The sequence below is a fragment of the Peromyscus californicus genome, unplaced genomic scaffold (assembly GCF_007827085.1).
Source record: "Peromyscus californicus insignis strain IS unplaced genomic scaffold, ASM782708v3 Scaffold_12__1_contigs__length_115047231, whole genome shotgun sequence".
NCBI classification, from domain to species: Eukaryota; Metazoa; Chordata; class Mammalia; order Rodentia; family Cricetidae; genus Peromyscus; species Peromyscus californicus.
The window spans coordinates 66,159,380-66,187,183 of record NW_026294413.1 but is presented as its reverse complement, the minus strand read 5'-3'; the positions used below and the strand labels follow the sequence as shown (position 1 = coordinate 66,187,183).

Below are 27,804 nucleotides of genomic sequence, written 5' to 3'. Positions count from 1 at the left end.
CCTGTGCATGAATTTTCAAACTACAAGCCCTAGTAGAGAGCTTGCCCATTAACATCACCTTTCAAAAGAAGGGATCTCTGCAAGGACAGATCATAGAGGCTGAACAAAGGTATTTTAGCAGTGCCAACCCATTACTTACTTAGGCCTTTGCAAGACATAGGTTAGGAGGAATGTTCTCAGAGACTCGATGCTGCCTTTTTCCAAGAGAACCCACTCTCGGACAACCGCTTCCATTATGGCTGTGGCCGCTTGAAAAAGGACATAGTCCACTTTACTGGTTTCTGGGGAGAAAATTAAAAATTCTCTTTAAACAGTAGTTTCATATTACCTTCTGTATTTTGCATTTATTAATTTTAAGACAGAACTTTTCAGACAAGGAATAAGATGGTTACCTGTTCTGTTTTTAATCCAGTGACCTTGCTCTAGCACCACAAAGAGGTTAGTTCCTCTCAGAAGACACCTCAGGCAGGTGGCAGCTAATCACCGATCACAATTTTCACAAACTTTCCTCACCTCTCTTCAACTGTTACTTCCAAAGCATGAAGAACTAAAAAATAACACAGCTTTAAAAAGTAAAAATAAAAATATGAAGCAATCAGAAAGTGTACTAAGAGATTCTCACTCTGTGTAAAACTGGAACATTTTATTGGAAAAATACCTTATTAAACTGGACTTTGAACATTACTATTTATGATGAGCCATACTGCCAAAACATTGCAGCTTTTAAGTAAGCCTTCAGCAGGATGACCCACCCCAATAGTAAGTTCAGAAATAAACAACCTCTTTGTCTCAAACGGTTAAGGACAATGAGCCACATTTACACAAGGTGAGAAGTTCTCCTTACTTTTCTGATTGCAGTACTGATCAAACTGAGTAATCCCGAGGCTACAGCCTATCTGGCAAAGTCAGAGGAGCTGAGCTAAAACCTGAACCAGGGAAAAAATAGAAAATTAACATACTTAAGAAATATTTTATGTTAATTTTCTATTTTTTCTGTTAATGTATACTGCTACAGTTTTCAAACAGCATTATTAAAAGGGAGAAACAGTCAAAATGAAGTCAAGAAAAAGTAGAAATTCTCTGAAGGTCTAAAAAATAACCAAGTCTGACCAGACTCCGATTATGTACCAAGATCACTAAGTATGAGTATCTGAAAGCCACAAGAAATAAACTCTAGGCAGGAAGTACAGACAGGCACTGTTTTTCTAACTCAAGCTTGGGTCATTAAAAATGTTACAGGTGTTCTTAACACATTACCTATGAAAATATGGGAGGAAAGGTATACCCTGTACTCCTGTCACTGTAGACAGGAGATTTGAATACTTCAAAAGTAGAAAGAACCAATCTGGGCTTTTTGTTTCTACGTTTTGATTAGTCTTTGCTACCTTAAAATAAATTGATTGAGATGATGATTAGAAGTCACAAAAATTTAGAAACTTTAAAATACAATTAAATGAATAATTTAAAAAATGAGCTGGGCGGTGGTGGCGCACGCCTTTAATCCCAGCACTCGGGAGGCAGAGCCAGGTGGATCTCTGTGAGTTCGAGGCCAGCCTGGGCTACCAAGTGAGTTCCAGGAAAAGGCGCAAAGCTACACAGAGAAACCCTGTCTCGAAAAACAAAAACAAAAAAAAACAAAAAAAAAAAAAAACTTTTGAAAATGCAATCTCATTATAAAAAAAGCTTAACTTTCCAAGAGTGAGGGTTGGTGTTAGATTTTATTCTAAGATTCAAACAATTTTAGCCAAAAACAGGTTCTATCTATCTCACTTAAGAAGAAATATGACTGTGTCTGATAAAGGTAAGTTAAATAATCTCATTATAGTTCTTTGAGAGGATGGTTTGTCCTCCCATCCATCTACAATGAATCCTTAATTATGGATTTTAATAAGAAGGTAAAATATGATGGCCTCACGGAATGTGAGAAACAGCAAAGATCACTGTCTTCAACTGCTGCATCTTAAGAGCTGCAGAAACTGATGCCCCAACAGAGAAGAAATGTGGCTCCCTAAGTAACACTAATCTGTGCTAAGCACATGCAACCAAAGGCAAGACTGAGTAGGCCCCTCTGGTTGGTCAGGAGCCCTGAAACACCCATATTTTAAACTATGTATGCCTCTACCCTAGTCTTTTTTCTGTCCTATATAAGAAAGACATTTCAAAGTTTTCAAGAGACACATTTTAACTTCTCTTCAACACCTACCTCTACATGGCAGGCAATGAGGGTCTCTAACTTACTAAGAAGCTGTCTCTAAGGATGGAGAAATCCTGGAAGAGAAAGCCAAGTTCCAAACTGAAAAGTAGGACTTTTCCAAAGAGTACTGCATTTTCTGATAAACACTACTACTAGCCTCCAAAGAGTGTATTTACACACAGCATAAATGTGTAAGAGGGGCTAGAAAGCGCTCTGCACGCTGGCCAGTACTCACTAGCAGAGCTTCTGCATACATGCAAGCCTCAGTCTCACTCTTCTTTAAAGATGACTGACACTGCAAGTCTGTCTTCCTGTTGAACTCACAACTCAGCTACAATGTCTTACACTCCTTGAGGCTATGACAGGACTACGATAAACTACTTGAGGCTACTTTGCAGAATGTTTTCTTTACTACCACAGTAACGTCAATAATTATGGACCTATAAACCATTTCGGGGGGGGGGGGGGCATTTGAGACAGGGTTTCTCTATGTAGCCCTGGCTGTCCTGGATCTCACTCTGTAGACCAGGCTGACCTTGAACTCACAGAGATCTGCCTGCCTCTGCCTCCTGAGTGCTGGGATTAAAGGCCTTTGCCACCACCCCTGGCTTATAAATTATTTTTATCCTGTGATAAAAATAAATTATATTTTATCTGAAACATGACAGCACCCTTTGGAGAAAAACTGAAGTAAAATTAACAATAAAGGGAATCAAAAAAGTGTCCTAAAAACAAAAGCAAGTCTACTGTAGATGATCAGCCACTGCAGTCTGACCTGAAAGGTTTCTGTTCAAATCATACAGCTCTAAACTCTGAAATGCCAGCTCTTCTAGCATAATGACGTCTACACCTACCAAATAATAGTAAAGTCTCAGTTGGAAGAAGATAAAATTGGCAGCTTTACCAAAGACAATTTTCCAAATCAGAAGTCAAGTCTCCTAACCCAATTGGATATTCTGGTTTGCTTCACTTGGTGCTAGCTGCCTAAGATAAGTGAATGGATCCATGTCCCCTGAGAGGGCAAAGGAGTGCTACGGAGATGACTTCAGAAGTGGTAAGCCAATCACTCACATTTCTTGGTTATCTATTAACCAGAATTAAACTCAAGCTTGTTTGTTTTTAAAAGAAACGTTTAACCCTAAAAAACAAGTAAGTTCCTAAGTGCTAAAGATTTCTTAGGTGAAATAGTCTAAAAGTTCACTTGTGAGGAAATACACAAGCATGCAGTATGCACACACATGCGTGCACACAGAGACAGAGGCACACACACACACACACACACACACACACACACACACACACGCAGCAAGCAAAGAAAGCTAAAACTAAAAGGGAAACCAAAGGATAAGAAAAGATATGAGGAAAAACAAGAAACGTAAAACTGAAGCCAGAAGTAAAAGGAAGAGTTTTAAGAGGACAGAAAAGGGAAGTATCAAAGAGAAAAATTTCCCCTTTATCAGAATCTATTTCCCAGACATTCTACAAACTGACATACAATTCCTAAGTAAGAATGTGAAAATTCTGAGGTGTGATTGACTGCCACTTGTATGAGAAGTCTTCTTAGAGGAATTTACCCTTCTGTGCTGGTGGCAACTGAGTAAGGTTTAAAAAGAGTTTTGAGTTTAGATGCAAACATTACGTATGTAACCAAGGGCTTTGCAGTACATTAGTGACAGATAGTGCATGTTGCTGCTGTGTTCCATCTTTAAGTAATTAACAGGTGAAACTCAAGCTGACTTTGAAAGCACAACTAGAATTAGGGATACTGCTCTTTACAGTGAGTCCAGACAAGTTCAGCCCTTATGAAAGCCACCGTACATCATTAATACACATGCTCCTAAACAAGAGTGCTATTAGAAAATAAGTGCTTATAACTTTGTCAACAGCCACAGCTGCATTCATCAGAAAGTCAGATGAAACACTGGGGAACCCTAGACCAGGCAGGTGAGGTATCTGTCATGAAACTCAAACTCCAATTATTTTAGATTAACAGTTTAACACAATGGTCTCTCAGATCTGTTAATTTGGAATAATTTCAGGGTAAGGATGAGGTATTATCCCCTTTAAACTCTTTAGGCTGATGTTTTAGTTCTTTTTATTTAACATTTACTAAATATACTGTATGAGCAAAAGAACAAATTTCTTAGTAACAGACAAATCCATTCAAGTATAAAACTCCAACCACAGAGAAGTCCATAAAATGGCCTCACTGTTGCAGCTATTGCTCTAAAGGTAAGATCTCCTGGATGAGACAGCTACCTTCCTACTATTGCTAGCTCCTGCCAGCCAAAACAGTCGTGTATTTTAGATGATCTTCAAAAAAACAAAAACCCTAGTAAATAAAGAAATGTGGCTATGCTTACTTTATTGTCCACACAATCCTTTTTTATATATGACAACATAAGCATCTCCCAAGACCTTAAGGTAGCCATGCCCATGAAGGCAAACGGTGTCATCATTCTCATTTCACAGATGACAGAGGCCCAAAGAAGCTGACCTCTTCAAATTGACAATGTGCAGCAGGCACCACTGGCAGTCACATCTCATAGTTCAACAGAACTCTTTCCATTATAATTCAAGACCTCTCACTTTATAAGCCCTGATATGTAAAACATTTTAGAAGAGATGACCATCATTATAGTTGATTTCTGTATGGAAACCAGAGTACTGGCAACAGATAAACCCTACCAAAATCACAAGAATAAACAGTCAGATGTTTTAGCGCCTATCAAGTAATCAATTTTGTAGCAATAAATGGACTCAAAGTTTTTAAGAACCTTAAGTATGAGCAATATGAAAGATACCTCCAACTAAGCAAAAAGGCCAACAGTAGTCAGGTTATAAAATAAAAACAATGTTGGGCCATGGTGGTGCATGCCTTTAATCCCAGTACTTGGGAGGCAGGGGCAGGCGGATGGATCTCTGTTGAGTTCCAGGGCTACACAGAGGGGCCTTGAAAAACCCAAATAAGTAAGTAAGTAAGTAAATAAATAAATAAGTAAAAACAATGAATGAAATCTCCCTTTTTATTATTATCAAGAAGTATAGAAGAGGTGAATGGCAACATATTATATATCTCTTAGAAAATGCCATCTTGGACAAGAGAACTATCATCCCTATAGTTGTTTGCAAGAGACCACTTCTGTGTACGTGTTAGACATAAGAACTCATAAAATAATTTGTAAAAAGTACAAACCACTGCTTTATTTATTTATATTGATAACTTTCCCAGAAGTGACTAATTTGGCTAAGGAAGCTGAGTATAAACCAGTCTTTAAAAAGAAAAACTGGAAAACAATTAAAAGAGAGAAAATAATGTAACTTCCCCCAAACCTTAATTTTCAAAGTAGCATTAGGGAACTTAATTACAATTTCTATTATAATGGTATACCATCTGAAAACAAGGAAAAACCAAAACATTAGATGATCCTTCTTCCTAAGCTTTCTTTCTGGTTTCACAAAATATCTTTAAATACACCAACTGCAATAGGAAAATCATTAGTGAAAGTGACTAACTGCACAAACCTACTTGCATTAAAACGGACTTATAACAACTAACATTCAAGACAAAAAACATCTGACTATGCCAAAACATTATAAAGAGAAAACTTACCCAAAATATGCCTGCAAACTGCAAATGGTGATTTGGATTTCCTAAATGATAGGAATATGTGCTCTGCATGCTGGCGTTGTTCATTACTGACCATGGAAGGTGGTGCCTTTAGAGTAAAAACAAAGAGCAATGGAATGAGAAAGCCTGTACAACACCAATCCTTTCACCTACTGGGGAGAGAAACCTTTCACTTTGAGGAGAGGGGAGAAGGGAAAACTTTGCTTAACTTGTTAAGGAACTACAGTACAGAACTTCCAAATAAATCTATAAAATATAGTTTCAGGAAGAAAAAAAGGAAACAAGCTTTGCTTCCAAACTGTTTAAAACTGCCTACAATCTATAAAAGGAGCTACTCAGCGATACCATTTTTAAAAAGATAGGTAACCTCATCATTTCCTTCAAAATCTACCACTCAGACTAATTTAACAAACTTCAAATGGCAAAACTCTTCAATACTGAGGAAACTGAATCCAAGTTACTAAAGATCTGTAAATGTTAAAAGTCTGGAATTCATAGAACACTGTATAAATTCTCTGAATAATACATTCAATCAGCCAAAAAGCAATATATCTACTTTATCAAAACAACTTCTGAAGTTTGCCCAGATTTTTAAATTCCCTTTTGGTGCAATAACTTGTCTTCCAAAGCTGTTTCTCTGCTGAATCAGACTTAGCTAAAATATATAGTCCCATTACATAGTTTAATTACCTTCTGATATAAATATAAATAAGAAATGAAGGAAAGGGGATGAGATTGGAAATAACAGTTTATTGTTCTACAATCTACCTGGATGATACAATGAAAGGCTATCATGCTGGTGTGGTGGTGCACACCTTGAAGGGAGGCAGAGGCAGGTAGATCTAAGTTTGAGTCCAGCCTGGTCTACAGAACAAGTTCTAGGCCAGCCAAGGACACATACTGACACAGTGAGACAATATCTCAAGAGAGAGAGAGAGAGAGAGATCGTAATTTTAACAATACCAAAGAATCTCAAAGATGAAAACACATTTTTCAAATAAGCAGTGTAATACATTATGTATTATTGGTCTCTCTAAACACTGTGACACTCTCGCTCTGTGAATTCCTGTAGCTAGTTAAAACCAGTGCACATTATTCCTAAGGTTACAGCACCCTCTACAGTTCTCCAGAAAAAAAAAACAAACTTTCTATAACAGAACTGAGTTTAATTAGGTTTTACTAACAAAATACTGGGCAGCTCGCTACATTAGAAGTTTTGTCCTTTCATCTGCAAACTTTATTCTCACCAGAAGAACAGAATTAGTTGTGTTTTTCAATGTTTCCATTATTAACACTGCACATTAGTAAATACCACCCACTCACACAGTTGTATATGCAAATCAACACTGGGCTACCTGGGCAGTGTCTAGATTATTTTTCCTCTTATGATCCTATGCTAGTTACTCTATAAATAAAAACTCCTTCTTCAGTTAATGGTGCAAAAATACTCCACTACTCAATATACTTTATAAAAAGTAAAGGTATGAATATATTAATGCATAGCAATAATGTAAAGGTTATTATTCAACACCTATTTGGATATTAAACACACAAATAAAACCACCAGGTCAACATATGTGGCAGGACAGAATATATTTTAGGTTCCTAAATCCAGAACTATGAATTCTTTCTTGAAAGAAAGCTGTTGTTCTGTATGGTCCCAGGTGCTTGCCAGGCTGGCAGAAAGATTATTTGAGAACAAGAGTTCAAGTGCAGACTCATAATATAAGGAAAGGTAGACTCAACGACTGTAAAAGTGCTTAAAAATGATTTGGCAACTGATTTCCAAATAGCAAATTATCTCCAATAGTAAATTCCAAGAAGCCTGTGGAGATGGATCTATGGGTAAGAGCACTTGCTATGCAGGCATGGGGACCTGAGTTCAAATCCCCAGCATCCATGTAAAATTAAGCATGACTATGTATACTGCAACTTATGGAGGTGGTTAGAGGGGTGAGAGACAGGTCCTGGAAGCTCCTCAATCGGCCAGCCTAGCTGAACCAGTGAGCTCCAGGTTCAGTATCTCAAGGTAACAAGGCAGAGAGCAACAGAAGACACCAATTCAGACATGGGGATGTGAAGTTCAGGAGAGAATGGATAAGGGGACCTTTTGGCAACTTCAGATCTGGAATAAAAGGTATCAGAAGTGGAAGTAAGGGGAGGCAGCAGTAGAGATGATAGGCAGGAGACCAATCCCAGATCCTCAGGAAAATAAAGGCCTGCATGGAAGAAAACTGAGTGTGTTCTTATGAATCCAGGCTATCACAAGACCCAGAGCTCACAAAACCCAATACAAAAGATGATGCTCCTGTCTCCAACTTCACCATCCTACCAGCACAGACAAGCAGTTATCTGTTTACAAAATCTGGTAAACAGCAACAGTGACTCGAGCCAGAAGAATTCAAAACTGGAATTCTGGAGATTATTTACCTCTGCAGGGGTTAAATGACATGCTTAGCTTTTTAGCATGCTGAATATATAAGGGGGTTTAAAGTCTTTGAACGGCTTCTATTCACAATGTATTCGAGAAGGACTATATGCTTAGCACCATGCCAGAGTTAGTAATGCACTTACATGATTCTACAAGACGAGACCAGAATTAACCAATCACATTCATAAACCCTGCACCCACCAATTCATTCTAATTGCTACTACTACCATGCTGCTAAGCCTTTCTTCAGTACAGCCGCCAATTCCAATCCCCATTCTACAGACCTTCAGTTTAGAGTGTTCTAAACTGTCAGTAATAGTCAAAGTTATAATCATTATAAAACTGTCAGGTAGCCGGGCGGTGGTGGCTCACGCCTTTAATCCCAGCACTCGGGAGGTAGAGGCAGGTGGATCTCTGTGAGTTCGAGGCCAGCCTGGGCTACTGAGTTTGTTCCAGGAAAGGCGCAAAGCTACACAGAGAAACCCTGTCTCGAAAAACAAAAACAAAACGAAACTGTCAGGTAGAATGCTAAATTCTTTTCACATATTAGTTCATTAATTCCAGGAATATCCTTGTAGGAATTAGCTCCCCCTTTTTAAATGGAGAAACCAAGATTTGGAAATTGTTGAATCTCCAAGATAGCCAAGTCAGTAAGAGTCATAACCAAAATGTGACCTCAAGTACACATGACATTAGAGCTTATCCTAGAGGTACACAATGAGGAGTTCTTACTATACATATCATTATGTAAAGGTCAAGAAAGATGGAACACGAAAGTCAGACTGAATAATCAGGTACTATTTATTGACAGAAAACCACACTATGAGAGTAGAAGAGAAAACACGGTTGGAAGTTACACTATAAAAATCTAATTAACACTTCCTTAGCTTTATTAATAGATGGCTTCATGTTCTAATTACAAAATACACACAAATATCAGTAGCCTTTGACTCAATTGGTGAAGACTTCAAGAAGAATTTGTTCAACTTTTAGTATCCCTTCACATTTTCTTGAACCTTTGGCTCTTACAACTGTTCGTATCTAAATTTAAAGCTACTTATATAGGATGATACATTTTGATACTTTACATTTATTCTATTATCCCAGCACCCAGGAATCAGAGGCAGATGATTCTAGGCCAGCCTGGTCTACATCGAGAGACCTCGTTTCCCAGCACTAGGGAGCAGAAGCAGGCGGATCTTTATGTGTTCCAGGCCAGCCTGATAGTGAGACCCTCTCTCAAAAATACAACAAACAAAACCCAAATAACTAAATAAATAATAAACTTACTTAACCATGTTCCATAGTGCTCTACAAGAAGTTCTCCAGATGGCCCTGGTACATATTCCAAAGCTGTCCTATCTCTCAGACCGCTCTTCTCAGACAGACTTTCTCCCAGAAATGATCTTATTCTTACTTTCAAAGTTTAAAAAATAAAGTGACCACATACCAAGAACCAAGCTTGGCAATAATGAGACGTGTCTAAAAGCCTCCCAGGATGCTGAACTCTCTCTATGTATCTACCATTGCCAAGACTCCCTTCATCTTTTTACAAAGCAAAGGACAATAAGACTGCAACGCACAGATCCAGGGAGGCTACCTAGCAGGGAGGACCCTAGGATGACCGTGGCTTATAATAAGTTTTGGTTTTGTCCAATCACTGGCCAAGCTTTAGTAAAACATTTCACTATTAGGATAAAAATTTGTACTGTATCAAGCTAATGAAAAGAATATGCTGGCTGTACTTTCAGGAGGGGAGACTAAAATCTTTTTAGATTATGGATTAGCCTATAGAAAAATGTCTGCCATAAATCAAACAGTGAAGGGGAAGATGAATAGGAATCTCACACAACTTAAGTAAAACATAGCTCTCTGAACAGATAAAGACGTGTTTCTTTTGTACCCCAGAATCTAATCAATATTTATATAATTCAGCTATTATTTAACTTAAAAGAGCTTATTGGGAAATGTTATCATTTTTACTATTTCCTACAGAGAAAATATTTTCCAGTTTCAAATAACCCTGGACTTTTGAATTATAACCTGTTTTTATGTTCAAGCTATCTGTATATTATTTCTCCTGCAGTTGTACATAAAATGTTTTTACATTAAAAAAGGACAAATACTATAGAATTGTATTACATAAAATATATAGAATATACAAATTCATAGAGACAGAAAGATTAGATGTTATCTCAAGACGGAGAAGAAAGGAACATAGAGCAATGATTTCCTAAGTATAGTTTCTGTTTTGTGTGATGGAAAAGCCCCACAAATGGACAGTAATGAATGTAATAAATCAATACAATTAATGTAATTAATGACTATCATATAGTTATTGAATAAATATTGAAAATTTAATCAATGAATACCACAAATGTAATTAATATTTTGAGAGTAATTAATGAATATCATGAGTATAACTAATATCTTGAATGTAATTCATGCCACTGAATTGTGAACTTAAAAATGGTTACAATTGCAAATATTATGTTCATTTAAAAAATAAGGTGGACCATACATTATATGTGTGTATAAAACTGAAGACAGTGATGTTCTAAAATAGAAAGTGGTGATTGTGTCATGGGCCTATAAGGATGCTGGACTAAAGTCTATCAAATTGTGCAAACAGGCAAATTGTATACTATGTGAATTATTTGTCAATAAAGATTCTATAAAATGTTTAAAAAAAAAAAAAGACTCCCTTCATCTTTTACCATCTTCTCCAATTCATTGCAAAATACTCCTCACAACTTTCTTGACTTGGGTCCCCTCCTCTTTCCCATACAGCCTTATGGATTTCCTCATCTCTCCTCCTCCCTCTTAATTTTTTCCTGATTGCAGACAGTTCTACATTATCTCATAACCCCTTTACACAACCTATATCTCACTTTGATGGCAAGAATGGGATATGCAATCAGAGAAGCTGGCTCCTAGTTCCATCTCAGCAGCACAGTCAAAGAGAAATCTCAAGGATAGATATTTTATGTGCATTTCAGGTTCCCACTGGCAATGAGAAGCCAATGACATAAGACCTACACTTAAAAGTAAGCATATAATACAATCCTGTTAAAATCTCAGCAAGGTTTATAGGGCTGTGCAGTCCTAATCACATGAAAAGGGCCAAAAGCTTGCCAACCCAGACAGACACTTATGAAAGAATGGTTAAAATTTAAAAAAAGCATTAGAGCAAAGACTTTTTTTTAACACACACACCCTATTCTGAAGCAAAAGAAAAACATGCAGAGAGAATCCCCAGGAATAGACCATGACCTAAGTTAAGACACATCAGTGAAAGGTCAGACTGGCCAGGCTGCTGGGGCAGTAACAACTAGATAACCTACGTTATTTCGCACAAAGTAATAGATATATTCTATACATAGGAAAACTTGAGATTTAAAAATGAAACAGAAAACTTTAGGAAGAAAACACAGGTTTGCCATGTGGTGGTGGCACACGCCTTTAATCCCAGCACTCGGGAGGCAGAGGCAGGAGAATCTCTGTGAGTTCGAGGACAGCCTTGTCTACAGAGTGAGATCCAGGAAAGACGCAAAGCTACACAGAGAAACCCAGTCTCGAAAAACCAAAAAACCAAACAAACAAACAAAAAACCACAGGTTTATCAGGACAGTGAAAAGCTTCTTAAACAATAACAAATATAAATTCTTTTTTTAAAATTAGTAAGTTCAACTATATCACAATTAGTCTTCTAAATATTGAAGTCACTGTAAGTAAAGTGAAACATCAGTTGATTTTTACAAGATACAGATTGCATTAAAATTAACACTGGGTTATTAAGCAAAAATTGAAAACTCTCACAAGAGTAAAAAACACATAACAAAAACTAATACTTCGTAATTTTTTTTAAGTTTTTTGTTTTGTTTTGTTTTCGTGTTTTTTGAGACAGGGTTTCTCCATGTAGTTTTGGTGCCTGTCCTGGATCTCATTCTGTAGACCAGGCTGGCCTCGAACTCACAGAGATCCACCTGGCTCTGCCTCCCAAGTGCTAGGATTAAAGGCGTGCGCCACCACTGCCCAGCCGTAAGTTTGTTTTGTTTTGTTTTTTTTTTTAAGGATCAGTGAGATTGCCCAATGGGTAAAGGTTCTTGCCACCAAGCCTGACAGCCTGAGTTTGATTCCCCAGGACCCACGTGATGGAAGGAAATAACCAAGTTGTCCTCTGACCTCCACATGTACTCCCTAAGTAAGAGTATGCCCACATACATACACACTAAATAAATAGTAATGAAGTTTTTTTTATTTTAACAAGATGACACCTATGTCCTCCATATCTGAGCCTTTTCTCCTACCACAAGACAACCCTAACTTTAGTTATAGAGCAATACACCCTGCTAAGTTATATTTCCTAGTGAACTTCTCCTCCCTAGGAGCAGCTATAAGATTCATTCTAGCCAATATGAGATTAGCAAACTTGTAAATGGAATTCTCTAGAAGTGATTCAGCTGCAAATACACCTTTTACTCCTCCCTTGAAATGGCATGGATGTGTGCAGCTCTACTCACTTCCTAAAGTCATAAGCTAGAAGATGGAACTCCCTTCCCCACTCCCAGAAATTAAGAAAACAGAAAAAAATCTGGAGCACTTGCTGACATCTAGAATCACTACACCAACACTGATACTAACTCCAGGCTTCATGGGAAAGAAAAGTAAAGCTGTCTTCAGCTCTCTCCTCCCACAAAGTGGGTCCCAGAGACCAAGCTCAGGTTGTGAGGCTTGGTGGCAAGCGTCTTTACCCACTGAGTCTTCATGCCAGCCCAAGGCTATCTTTTTGAAGATATTGTTCTTTGAGGGCTTTGTGTTCTACACCGTCAACTTCAATCCAAGTAAATCAAAATGCAAAAGAAAATGACTAATAACCATATGCTAGACAACTTAAGAGTAGAAAGTAAAAATAACGAATAAACACAAAAACACACTCAAATCCAGGTATAGTAGTACACACACCTGTAATGCCAGCACTCAGGATATTGAAGCAGAAGTACAGTGAGTTCAAGGCCAGCCTGAACGACAGTGTGATCATGTCCTCCTACCTCAGTGTTTTGCAAACTGCTCTGGGCTAGACAAGGCTCTTGTCCTCTTGAAATCCGAGCACCTATAATTACCTGCTCAAGATCTTCACAAGACAAGGCCCACTATCATTCCCTTGTGGAAGGAGGACTTGGTAGGTCCATAAGGCAGCTCACAAGTAACACTCATACAAGGGCCCTACAGACAGCTCACCGGAGGCTCACCAGATACATGAGGCCTTGCCCCTCCTCAAGTATACAAAAACCACTAGCACTTGCTGAAGGAGATAGACTTCTCACTTATGAAGCTAGCCAAAAGTTGTCCATGCTCCTAGTAGTGTCTCACACATGCTTCTGAGTAGCTCCAATTAAACCCATTGGTTCTCCAAGGTACACTTGGATGGAGTCATTTCTTTAGTATGTCTTTTGTGACCTATCCAGGATGAGCAGAAATGTATCTTCTTTGAAAATGTTAACACACCACTCAGCCTCCTAAATGCTGAGATTTTAGGTGTTCACTTCCACACACAGCTGATAAGTAACTTTAAAGCTATGTACCTTTGTGGAAGAAGAAACACAAGCTAGGGAGTATGTCAAAGGGAGCTTCAGTTATACTTTTTTGGAAGACTAAACCAAATGTACTAAGATCTGCTATGTAGAAATTGGGCACATGGGTATGGCAGAGTCTACACGCTTTTTTGTTAACTTGAAACCCTGTCTGTATTCCTCCCCATCGAACAGCTAACTGCATATCTTAAGCAACTCTCTGGCTAAAATCACATAAAAGCAGTGGATCGACTAGTAGGTCAAAACAACAAATATATCTCACATCATACAACCAATTAAAGAATGGGAGCTACAGAAATGGCTCTCAGAAAGAATCAGAGTTCACTTCCCAGCACCCGTAACAACTGCCTGCAACTCAGAGGATCCAATGCCCTCTTCTAGTCTGCACAAGCACCTGCACACACGTATACATTCACACACACACAAAATAAATAAATAAAAATCTATCTCTCTCTCTCTCTCAACAAAACGAGCATTCTTATTCAGTCTGGCATAATTACTTCAGTGTCAAGAATACAGGGCAACCTGTTTTGCTAAAATGGTATCTAAAAGGCTGAAGAAAGGACTCAGTAAAATGCTGAGTTCCATTTCCAGCACCTACACAAAAGCTACTTGTGGTGGAGCACATTTGTAATCCTCCATTTGTGAGGCAGAGACACTCAGATCTCTGGGACTCACTGGCCGGCCAGCCCAGCCTAATCAGTCCTAGGTCCTGATAGGAGACTGTCTCTCAAAGGACAAGTGCATGGCCAGGCCTGGTGGTGTATGCCTTTAATGCCAGCACTGGGGAAGCAGAGGCAAGTAAATCTCTTCACACTCCACACCAGCCAAGGCTACATAGTGAGATCCTGCCTCAAAATAAATAAATGTAACAAATGGATACACAAATGTGATAACATGCTTTCAACTTTGAAGCAGTTCATACTTGATTAACTGTCTCAAAATAAAGATATGCTAAAAGTAGATGTATATTAAACAATGATTTTTTTAAAAATTATTTTAAAAATTATTTTTAATCATTTAATCAATTTTAAAAATCACTGAACATTATGTTTTGTTTATTTTTTTATTTATTTTTTTTTTTATAGTGTAGGCTTGGCTGGCCTGGAGCTCACTATTTAAACCAGGCTGGTTTCAAACCCACAATTCACCTGCCTCTGCCTCCCAAGTGCTGAAATTAAAGGTATGCACACCATACCCAGCCTATATGATCGTTCTAATTGGTGTTTATAAGTCTAAAAATGAAATTTATATTCATAAAGCAACAGGTATGTCCATCTTCTCTTTAGCAATATGTGTACTACTGATATTTTATAAAGTGCTATGTTTTGAAGATGCAAGACCAAGAAAAGGAACCAGAGTAAGAAGACATGGCCTGTTAAAACGGATGTCTAGAATCCATTACTAGTGCATTTGGACAGTGGGAATGCCAACAACTGGAATAAAGTCAGCATATTTCAAATAGGGATCAGTAATTTACAAACTAGAAGATGAATGCAGAGATACACAAAGACATGTGTTGTATAGCACATAGTCACTACTGGAGGGTACAAAAGGAAGCCCTGAGTTAGGTCCTGAGTGAGTTTTGTGTGCTTTGACATAGGCACAGACAGTTGCAGACTCCAAGACCAATTCGTCCATGGGAAACTGACAAAGCCATTACCCATATGGGTCAGTCTGGGGAGTCCAAATATGGCTTATGAACAATGTGTGCCAAACCAGGTACTGTAGCTTCCTCCTCTCAGGTGTTTACAGCCTGACACTGCTCACCTATAGAGACCTCCTACCCAAACTAGCTAGCCCCTCCCCCTGCTCTATACCTAATAAACATGCTGAGGTCCAGGTTGAACTGGTAGTAGAATGGAAACATTAGAGAACCCCACTGGACCCTAGCTTCATTGTACTGTGTCTGTCCTTCATTCCCCCCATTCCTTAGCCAGGGTTCTAGGACCCAAGTCAAACATACCATTGTGGGGCGTTTACCCAACCACCCCTACAGTTCCCCAGAGTTTTCTTGAGTGCGAGCAGCAGGAAATATTAGATAGAAGGATTTATTGCGGAGAATATCGCAGAGATAAACAGATAGAAAATAAAGGATAGCCTCGAGAGGGCCTGGAACCTATTCCAACGGGCCCCGACTGTCTCTGCTCCAGGGTTTTTATAGAGACGCCAAGGGGTGGAGCAAAAGACCTCCTCCCCCAGCACAGCCAAGTGCAGACCATCCCAGACACCTGCACTTAGGCCCGTGGTCTAATCATCCTCTATGCGGACCTGCTGGGTAAAGCCACGAGGAACCCGAGAACGGGCTCCCACATACCATGTGTACCATTGCAAATGTCAACAGCCCCTTATAGCCACACTGGAGAGCAAAGCAAATTCCAGCAGGTCACAATACTTGAAAGTTAAGTAAGTCGATAAATACTTAGTACTCTAAGGTTGTCTTGACTTTATATGCTTTTATGTGAGGTTATTATGATATATTAAGGTTCAAAAACCAGCTATCATTTATAAAGCACTTACTATGTCCCAGACACTATACTAAGCACTCTTAAGATAAATTGTTTAATCTTTTCTAACTCCCAAGACATTTTAAATTTTAATTTTCTCACCTTTATTTATTTATTTATATGTGTGTGTGTGTGTGTGTGTGTGTGTGTGTGTGTATGTGTGTGTGTGTGTGTACACCTCAGCACAGCAACTTACAGGAGTTGGGTCTTACCTTCCAGCACATGGGTCTCTGAAATCAAACTCAGGTCATCAGGCTGGACATTTACTTGCTGCGCTGACTCCAAATTCTGTTCCATTCTTCAAAATTTCATTGCCCTGATTTATTTAATTTTGTAAGATTCATTTTAACTGTAATTTGTATAAGAGGGGTCTCTGTGTGGGTGTGTTCATGTGAGTACATGTGCCCTTGGAAGCGAGAGGATAGGATCCTGGAGTTAAAGGAGGTTGTGAGGCACCTAACGTGGGTGCTGGACCTGAAGTTAGATCCTCTTAAAGAGCAGCACCTGTTCTTAGCCACTCAGCTGTGTCTCCAGTCCCATTCATTACTCTATTTTAGCAGACATCGATGTTAACTGACTTGCTAAATATCACACAGACCATCATTGTTGGAGCAAAAAACCAGATATTCCAGACCCTTTACAATACTGTCTTTCAATTCCATGATTTCAATAACTTATCCACATGTGCTTAGACACACACACACACACGTATGACTTTTCTATGAGCCCACCTGGTAGGTGAAAGCAAATAATTTTATAATTAAACATGGCTGTATTATAGATTACAATAAAGTTTTTATTAATTTTTAACATGAACATCAAGAAAATAAAGCCTAGGCCTGTTTGGGGAAGTAGTTCTCCACTTACCCAAATATATATACAGTCATTTCTCTCTCAACAGTTATTCTGGCATTAAAAAATTAAAACTAATACATTCTCTACCCCAATCTTGTTCAGATTCTCATCACCTTTGTTGACCACCTTCAACAGTCTCACAACTTCCACAACTCCCAAGACCCACCAACGGGCAAACTCAAGGAAATCATGGTGGCAATTTCCTGAGTCACAACAACCTACTCCCTTCTGCATTGAGTCACTCGTTTTCTTCAACGTATACTAAAACAACTGCTCTATGACAAGGCCTGTGCCAGATGCTAGGTATAAACTGTCAAGGGAAAGCAAGCAAGGTCCCCAAACTAAATGTGTATTAAGAGTCTAACAAGGGAGACTAGCATTCACCAAACAACACATAGGCAGTTCTGAATGCAGGGGAGTATAGCACAGGTAAACCTCACCTTCCAGGTTGACAAAGGTAGGCTTCCCTGAAAAGTGAAGAACATTCTTCAGGCAGAGGAGTTGCATAGGAAATGCCTTGTGTGGGGATGGAAAACAGCAGAACTAAGAAAACTGCAGTGGCCAGAGAGACATGCAGTGGGAGAAGGGCACGAAGAAGCTTGGCAAGCCATCATTTACCCAAAGCCTGCCGCTGTCCTTTGGAAGAAAAAAGGGTCTGTTCAAACCTGAGAAATCTCTCTCCGACTCTCCCATGGACTGAGAGGGACTACCTGCCTTCCTCTACAGCACAGTCTTCTCAAACACAGCAGTCACCTCAAACGACTACCAAATGTACATGAGGAGGCTAGGGGTTGATGCTGAGTGCCTCCCTCTACCTGCTTTCCACCTTGTCTTTTTGAGACAAGGTCTCTTTTTGAACCCAGAGCTCACAAATTGGCTAAGCTGGCTGGCCAGCAGGCTCCATGGATCTGCTTGTCTGTCTTCCCAGTGTTGTGATTACAGACATGCACTTCTGCATCTGGCTTCTGGGGATCTGAATGGAGGTCCTCATGCTTCCCCAGTATGCACTTCACCAACTAAGCCATCTCCCGCCACCCATTTCATAATAAAATATTTAACAACTTGTAGCAGCACTTTCAACCTCCTTTTTAACATCTTCATTTGTACTGGGCCCTGCCAGTTAAGTAGGCAGCCCTGGTAGAAAAACAAGACTCTTGGTGGGAACAGTTGGAATGTAAAGCAGGGCCAACATCTCTGCTAAGCTTTTAGACCTAAAGGCTTTCAGTCACTGAAGATCAGGGAATAGAATGAAATATTGCCTACCTAATCAGGACTTCTCTAGGTAGCAGGTAACTAACTGTCCTACCTACCTATGACCTTGAAATACCTGCCCCAGTGTGTGGCTCGGGGCTACCCTACAATAAATCTCCCATGCTGCAGTGAGTTTTCCTCCCTAATAAATTCCTTCACCCCTTAAGCAGACTCTGGATTTCATGTAATATCTTTAGGCAAGGCAATGAAATCTGCAATCTTAACAGTCACCCCAAGACTGATTATACACATTCTAAACTTTGAAAGGCTCTACTCTGAAATATTGTTACTTTAGAGCCAACCTAACTTTTCCAACAATTACAAGTGAATAGAGAATAAATCCCCATCTCTCTTCTATTAACTTTTTCTCATTTGAAATGCATTTTCTCTTTATTTGTTGACAAAATTATGGTAAACTAGCACAATTACACAAATCTGTGGAAATAGAATAACCTGACCTACAAATACAAAACTACAAACCCAGCTTAGTGAGCTATGGCACACTTATAATTTTCTTTAAGATAAAAGACATGATTTGAACATCACACAATATACGTGTGTGTGTGTGTGTGTGTGTGTGTGTGTGTGTGTGTGTGTGTGTGTGTGTGTGTATTTAAACACCATCTGGTCCCCCCAAATACATACAGTTGCCAACTAAAAAAGATTCTGGGGGCTGGAGAGACGGTACAGCAGTTAAGAGTGTGCGCTGCTCTTGCAGGGGACCTGAGCTCAAGTTCCAGCACCGGCATTATACAGCTCACAGCTGCTAACTCCAGAGGGTCTAATACCTCTAGCCACTGTGGCAACTACACTTACATGCACATACCAACACACAGAAACAAATACATCAGTAAGCATAAAGACAAACATTTTTAAAAACTGCTCACGAAAATAAAAATAACTGTAAGACATTTAAGAAAGCACTTTTAGCTGGGTGTGGTGGTGCACTAATCCCAACACTTGGTAGGCAGAGGCAGGTAGATCTCCAAATTCAAGGCCAGCGTGGTCTACAGAGTTCTAAGACAGCCAGTACAACACAGAGAAACCCTGTCTTGAAAGAAAAAAACAAGCAATTTTATAAAATATACAATATCCATTTATAAAACTGATACAATATTTATGATTCAAGTAATGTTTTATACTATAAAAATTTTAAATTATATGTTAAAACAGAAACTGAGGGCTCCTGCCATACCACTCCCATCCAGTGTTATTCTGCACAGGCCACTGCAGACCTTCAACTTGTGTTCTAAGTATACCAAACATATGCAGGTTTTTTTCTTTTTTCTTTCCTCTTTTTCCCTTAGGGGTGGGGGTTTCACTATGTAGCTCTGGCTGTACCTGAACTCTGTCAGTGGTTCTCAACCTGTGGTCAAGAACCTATTGGGGGTGAACGACCCTTTCTCAGGAGTTGCATAGCAGATATCCTGCATATCAGATATTTACATTACCATTCATAACAGTAGCAAAATTACAGTTATGAAATAGCAACAAAAATAATTGTATGGTTGGAGGTCACCACAACAGGAACTGTATTAAAGGGTTGAAGAAGGTTAAGAACTACTGATCTATGTAGACCAGGTTGGCCCCAAACGCAGAGATTCGCTTGTCTCTGCCTCTCAAAGTGCTGGGAATAAAGGCATTCACCACCACACCCTGCTAGATTTTTTTTTTTAATAAATCAAAATAGGTCATAAATTCTTTTCTGTACCTTTATCTCACTTATCTTGAACATCTTTCCATATCCACTCAGATTTTTCCACTTAAAAAAAAACAAAACCAGGCTGGGTGTAGTGCCACGCACCTTTAATCCAAGCACTAGGGAAGCAGACACAGGCAGATCTGTGAATTTGTAGCCAGCTTGATCTGCATAGGGGGTTCCAGGACAGCCAGAGCCACATAAAGAGACCCTGTCTTAAACTACCCCATCCCCACAAACAAACCAACAAACACCTTACAGGCTGGAGAGATGGCTCAGTGGTTAAAAGCACTGACTGCTCTTCTAGAGGACCTGGGTTCAATTTCCAGCACCCACATGGCAGTTTACAAGTGTCTGTAACTTCAGTTCCAGGAGATCTGATGCCCTCATACAGACATACATGCAAACAAAACACCCCAATGCACATAAAATACAAATAAATAAATCGTTTAAAAAAACTTTTAAAGTTACTACAATTATTGGATCTACATTTTTTTGTTGTTGTTTTTGTTTTTGTTTTTCGAGACAGGGTTTCTCTGTGTAGTTTTGCGCCTTTCCTGGAACTCACTTGGTAGCCCAGGCTGGCCTCGAACTCACAGTAGTGATCCGCCTGCCTCTGCCTCCCGAGTGCTGGGATTAAAGGCATTCGCCACCACCGCCCGGCTTAGATCTACATTTTTAAATTCCATAAAATTTCATTAACTATCATAGAAGACCAATTTACTTGTATAGACTGAATAAATGCCTAGAAGTGAAAAGGCTGGGGCCAAAAAACTTTATCAATTTTTAAGGTTTCTGGAACATATACTAAACTTGTTTTCAAAACGTGTCTGTCCTATTGTATACTTGCAGCAGTGTCTAGTTCCCCTTATGCTGACAACTTGAAGCACCATCGTAACTGGTTGCTATGGACCATTCTGTTACAACCTGCTATTCTTTTCCACGTTAACGCACTAGCAGCTCAATTATTGCAGTTTCTATACACACTTTAGTAACCATTTTTGCTTTAAAAATGTTCTTGATGGCCGAGTGTGGTGGCACATGCCTTTAATCTCAGCACTTGGGAGACACAGGCAAGTGGATCTCTTGAGTTCAAGGTGAGCCTTGTCTATGTATCGAGTTCTGGGACAGCCAGGCCTATGTAGAGATATTATGTCTTAAGAATAAAAAAAAAAAAAAAAAAAAGTTCTTGGCTATTCTCCTTATTCTTCCTGACATATTTTCTTTTGTTTGCTTGTCTTCTGTTTGATTTTGGTTTTTAGTTTTTGCTTGCTTGTTTTGGTTCCATGTAGCTCTGGCTGGAACTTGCTCTGTAGACCAGGCTGGCCTCGAACTCACAGAGATCCCCTGTCTCTGCACTCTAAGTGCTGGGATTAAATTCGTGAGCCACCTTGGCTCGTAGGCCTGTGTGTATGCTTTTAAAATACTAGAGAAGTTGCATATGGACACTCAGAAAACAGTCACCTCTGAAGAGTAGGAACAGGCGTTTAGGAGACTTGTGATTGCCCCATATCACACACTTTATAGCCTGAGTGGTAACTGTTCAGAAAGATATCGATAAGACTGTTTTAAGTCAAGTATAATACTCATAGTATGTCATTCACACAAAAATACATAAAAGGAAAAGGAAAAACCTTAGGCTGTGTGCTGGAAAAGGTCAAAGCATATTTAAACTGTTATGCAGATTACATAAGGGGGAATTGGGTGGGAAATCTTTGTGTATTGATTTACTTTAAAATAATTCATTCCAGTATTTCTCCTATAATTTGTGAGTGATAAAATGTGTATCTTCAACACCAATTTTTCAGGTCCACATTCAGGTAACCTGATTAAATTTGACATCAGGAAAACGCTCAATGAAGAGAATGTTAGCAAAGAGTATGGTTGGCTTTACTCTGTAAAATATCTACCAACCTCTGAAAAAATTTAGTTAAATTTCTTCAGCAAAAGTTAACACCCTATATTGGAGGACTGGGAGGTGAGTGGAATTAGGGTGCATGATGTGAAATTCCCAAAGAATCAATAAAATTATGTAAAAAAAAAAAAAAAAAAGTCAACAATCTGAATCTTTCTGAAAAGTGAATTTAGGAAGCTTATTTAAATACTTCTCCAAGCAGCCAAGGTGGTGCATACATATAATCCTAGCACTCAAGAGGCTGAGGCAGGGAGACAGAAAATTCAAGGGCAGCGTGGACCACACAGCAAGTTCCAGGTCAGGCCCTGTCTCAGAACCAAACCACATATGTGGTGGTGCACACCTTTGATTCCAGCACTTGGTGGCAGAAGCAGGACAGCCTGATCTACATAGGGAGTTCCAAGTCGGCCAAGGCTACAAAGTGAGACCCTGTCCCACTTCCACAACGTTTTCAGAACAGACAACTTTACTTGTATACCCTGTGACTAACTTACACTAGCCCTTTATCACTCTAGCTCATCTACCTTCAAATGCATTTTCTAGCAAGCAATTTCATGGTCTTGAACTAAGCAGTATTTACAGAAAACATTTCCTATTAATAACTTTCAGACAAAAATCATTACTTATGCCAAGATTTATAAACTTTACAAATACCTTAATTTTTTTAACATTTATTTATTTATTTATTTTGTGTGTACTCACAAATGTGCCACTGGTATCCTCCTGGAATTCAGGGTAGGGTCAGTTTTCTCCTGCCATGTGGAGACTGAACACAGGTCTGAGGCTTGGTGGCAAGAGCCTTTACCCAGTGACCCATCTCACCTGCCCTCTTGACCTGTCAATACTTTATGTCTGGCACTTTATTCCATAATCTTAAAAGGACTGATTATAAATGTACCACTACAGAAATTTCCCATCAAAAAAGAAAATGTAACAGGATAATATGCTGATTTTGAGAAACAACATGTTGAATAAAAAATTCAAAGGAATGTAGCTCGTACCTGTGATCCCAGCACCCGAAGGGCTACCTACACAGTGAGTTCTAACCTAGCCTATGCTAAAGAGTAAAGAGTTCAGAAATCTAAAATGGCTGTCTGGGGACTGACTGCTCTGAATCTCAATGTCTTTCAACAGTGCAAAGCTGCTACAGGGATTCCTAACACAGAACCCAAACTAGTAATCAACAGAATAGCAGTACCATTTTCTCATCCACCTATAAACATTTGACAAAAAACCAGCCTTACCAGGAAAGAGAAAGGATGCATTGCCAAGTACAAATACTACCTTCCGTCAGGCCACTGATGAACATTATCAAGTAACTATCAATTTAAATACTAGAGCAATGTGGTATTGTTCAATCGAAATCTAATAAAAAAAACAATACTCCTAGCTCCTCGGAAAATTTCAGGTATTTCAAGGGTGCTGTATTTGGGGATTTTAGTAAACTTTATTAAGCTTAAGTTTGTAATCCATAATCTCTTAAAGATTTATTTATGTTTTTTATCCACATGGCCTGTGGAGGTCAAAAGAGGTCATGGGATCCCCTGGAACTGGAGTCATGGTTGTGGAACTGAAGGATGGTTTTGTGTCACCAAGTGCATTCAGGCCTGGGTCCTCTGCTAAAGCAACAAGTGCTCTTAACTCGTGAGCCATCTCTCCAACCCCTCTTCTCACTTTCTAAAAGCTAAAGCATCTGATATTGTATGGGAAGACAAAGCTTGATGGATGGTACTAAACAATGTTTTAACATTATTTTAATTATGTGTTTATGTCCACGTGTGGGTATGTGCATGTTAGTGCAGGTGCCCCAGGAACTGGAGTTACAAGTGGCTGGAACCACCTGACACAGGTGCTGGGAACCCACTCAGGTCCTCTGGAAGAGCATCATGTGCTCCACTGAACCAGATCTCCAGTCCCTAGCTAAAATAGTCTTAGACATAATGATGATTCTCCAACACAATCCTCACTAACCTAAAAGTAAAAAAAAAAAAATCCAGGGTAGAAAAAAATCTGACTGCATTCAATTCTTAGAAAGTCTAAATCGTTTCAAGTAATAAAATGAACCTCTAAATTTCAAAAACAATAATAATCTACAAACGCAGTTGTCATCATTTACAAAAAGAAAAACGAAAGAAAGAAATCAAGCTAGGCCAGCGAACATAAGGACAGTTTACTGAGCAGCTGAACGCAGCTTATCCTTACTTTTGCTCCCCGTGTAGAACACTGTTTATAATCCTGACTCCTCCTGCTCAAACACCCTCATCAAACTACTTACTGGTAGTTTTAAGACTTAAGTTAACGAGTACCACGGAGTCAGTTTTCCAAAACTCGAAACCCACAAGGAGCTCGGTCCTGGACCAAGTTTTGCCCCAACGACCTTGGTCCTAAAGACTGGCCTCCCTCCTTCCTGTCGCTCCGTCCACGTGCCGGCTGCGGTTACCCAGAGCTGCCTGCATGTCAGGCAAAGAGCAGGGGGACCCGATGCACGAGTGCACACGGGCTGCTAACAGCACCCAGACTATGCCATCCCTCCCCTAATAGTATCAACTCCTCAGCGTCATGCACACAATCTCAAGACCGTACCCTGACCCAAGTCCTACGGGGTTCACCCCAAACTCCCTCCCCGTGCCTTGCTCTGCTACCCAGTCTGCCCAGCGAGATATAGGGCGAAGCAGGAGGCACCGGAAACTCTCCATCCTACACCGCTACACCCCAATGCCAGGCTGAGGAGTAGGGCAGCCAGGGAAGGGGACAGCTCTGGAAAGTAAAGGACCAAGGCAGGAGGAAAGTAGGATGGAGAATCCTGCGCCACGCCACCACCACTTCAGGGTTCATCCCAAGGCCCTTCCCGGCCACCAATCCAGCGGACAGCAGGCCTGACGCGGTAGAGCCGGCCGGAGTCCCACGGATCCCGCGGTTCTCGGGGCCCGGCATTCTCACCATCAGAACTTTGGCCGCGTTCTCCAGCTGAGCGATCACTTCTGGGGGCCCCAGCGCCGCCGCCATCATGGTCTCTCTTCAATGACGCGCCATGCGCTGCATTCTGGGAGCAGGCGCCGCGGCCGGCCAATCGCCGCCGCGACCCCGGCGCCTCTCGCGCCTCCCGGGGCCGTCGCAGCCGCCGTCGGCGTCGCGCCCTCAGCGGCCTGACGGGACCGCCGAGTCCTGAGCAGCTGGGAGGAGAGAAGCGTGAGCCCGGTCGCGGCGCTGCGGTGAGGGCGGCGGCGGCAGCCGGCACCGGACGAGGCCGGGCGGTTGGCTCTGTCAGCCGCGGCCGGGCATCGCGCGCGGCTCTGGGCTCTGCGCATGCGTGGTTCCCTGCGTGCGGGCCGCGCGGGCCGGAACTCGAGCGGCGCAGACCATTAGGTGCGGGGCCAGGGACGGGTGTCCCGCCGGTGCGGTCGCTGCTTCTCCCTCGCGTAGGCTCTCCAGCGTGGAGCAAGAGCTCTTAGCCTTGGCAGCGCTCTACCGTTGTTCTCCTAAAGATGCACCTACGCCCAGGACTCATGCGTTTCCTGCTCCTGCTGTGAGGAGGGGGCATCCGACGATTGCATTCTTGTTTTGTTTGTTTGTTTGTTTGTTTGTTTGTTTGTTTGTTTGTAGAGACAGGCTTTCTCTGTGTAGCCCTAGCTGTCCTGGGACTCACTGTGTAGACCAGGCTGGCCTCGAACTCACAGAGATCCTCCTGCTTCTGCCTCCCGAGGGCTGGGATAAAAGGCATTGTGCTACCACTGCCCGGCTACTCTTTCTCTTTGGGTTGGGTTTGGTTTTTCTTGCTTGAAACCCTCTCCTTAACCCCCTGGCTTCCTGAATCCAGTAAGAGCTCAGCTGCCACCAGCTTTGTGCTTCAGGGGTTCATAATAGTGATGCTAAGTATAAGATCTGTAGTAAAAGGTGTTTTACGGTAACTGCAACGCGGTCTTCTATCCCGTTGTTCTTGAGGGGTGTTGTTGTTGTTCTTTGTTTTAATTTTCTGTTTTGTAAGTCTGTATCCAAGCGGGTGCTCCTGACATTAGCTAGTTCAGTGTTCAAAAGGGTGCCTGGGTGAAGTACTTGCATTGTTTTGAGCTGACATCTCCCATCTCCTTTTCCAGAGTTTGCTACTGAGTGCCTGTTCTACCTTCTGGGGCTACATCCGCGTTTGTGAGTTCCTTCTGTTGAAGCCTTCGGGTTGGTTTTCCCTGAGATTAATAAATCTGCCCCTCCCCCACTTTTGGTTTTGTGTCTCCGAACAAAATTGTATTATTTTTTAATGATGTATTTATTTTATGTGCATTGGTGGTTTGCCTGCATGGATGTCTGTGTGAAGATGTGTAACTTTAGTTACAGGCCTTTGTGAGCTGCCGTGTGGGTGCTGGGAACAGAACTCAGGTCCTCTGGAAGAGCAGCACTACCCAGCCATCTCTCCAGCCCCCCACCCCACCCCATCCCACCCCCGCCGCCCCTGCCCCTTTTCTTGAGACAAGATTTCTCTATGTAGCCCTGGCTAGCTGTCGTAGGACTCACTATGTAGACCAGGCTGGCCTCGAACTCACAAAGATCCACCTACCTCTGCCTCCCCAGTGCTGGCATTAAAGGCATACTCCAGCATACCCAGCCGGATGTTTTGTTTTGTTTTTTTTTTCCTTGAACTTGACATCTTTACTATTTTTGAGAAAGAAATTAATGGACTGTCTTATTGCTTGAGAAATACCAGATGGCAAAGTTAGCCAAAATGCTGGTAATGACTGTTTTTCGTGTTCAGCGTTGCGGGAACCTAGTGGCTCAGCAGATAGAGCTTGAAGTGCAAGTCTGAGGACCTCACCTCAGTCCCGAAATGCACCGCACATGGAGAGAACTTACTCTGTGAAGTTGCCCTTTGACCTCTGCACACTGTGTGCATTCACACAACCTTAACGTACACTACGCTGGTTAGTTTTTGTCAACTTGACACACTAGGAAGAGGGGATCTCAACTGAAGTATTGCCGCCATCAGATTATCCTGTGAGCAAGTCTGTGGGGCATTTCTTGATTAATGATTGATGTGGATGTACCCAACCCGTTGTGGACGATCCTGCATTGTCCTCTCCTTTACTGTATATATGTGTGTGTGTGTGTGTGTGTGTGTGTGTGTGTGTGTGTGTATTTTTGTTATATATCTATATATATCATATATAGGTATATATATAAATTTTTGTTTTATGTGTGTAGGAAATTTGCCTGTATTTATGTCTGTGCACCTAGTGTATGGGTGGTGTCCATGGAGGTCAGAAGATGGTGTCAGATCCCCTGAAACTGAAGTTATGGACAATCATGTGCCACCATGTAAGTGCTGGGAACCCAACCCAGGTCCTCTGAAAGAGCAGCCAGTGCTCTTAACCACCAATTCACCTCTCTGGCCCTGTCCACTGAGTCCAATTAGTGCTGCTGGTTGGAATGCTGACTGATCTTGTTGACTTGACCTTGACAGGAAGTCATTGCTGCAGTGAGCTCACAGGTGGGGGGCGGGGGCAGTGACCATGTCATGTCCATAAGATAGCATCTCACAGCTTTCCTTCCGATCCTCTGACTCTTAACTCTTTCTGCCCCTCTTCCTAGATGGTTCCTAAACCTTGGGGACAGGAGTTGATGTAGATGTCCCATTTAGAACTGAGAACTGTTGAGTTATAGACACTTATTCTCAACACTTTAACCAATTATGAGTCTGCACTAAATGCTGACTAGTACAGAGAGAAGCTTCTCTGGTCA

At 40.8% G+C, this 27,804-nt stretch overlaps 1 protein-coding gene across 2 annotated transcripts in view; it reads right to left on the bottom strand.

Annotated features, from left to right (window-relative positions):
* The window catches only part of Xpo4 (exportin 4), a 97,557-nt gene extending 72,427 nt beyond the window's left edge, over nucleotides 1–25,130 (bottom strand). Inside the window, exons 1-3 of one of the 2 annotated variants that reach the window (XM_052733101.1) lie at nucleotides 25,018–25,130; nucleotides 5,808–5,913; nucleotides 140–281 (exon numbers count right to left, since the gene is read on the bottom strand). In XM_052733101.1, coding sequence (XP_052589061.1) covers nucleotides 140–281; nucleotides 5,808–5,913; nucleotides 25,018–25,086 — 317 coding nt within the window. In that variant the 5' untranslated portion in view covers nucleotides 25,087–25,130. Of the gene's footprint in view, nucleotides 1–139; nucleotides 282–392; nucleotides 548–5,807; nucleotides 5,920–25,017 lie in introns of those variants that run through there. The other variant, XM_052733102.1, reaches the window with a different exon arrangement.
* Between the last annotated feature and the right edge of the window lie 2,674 nt (nucleotides 25,131–27,804).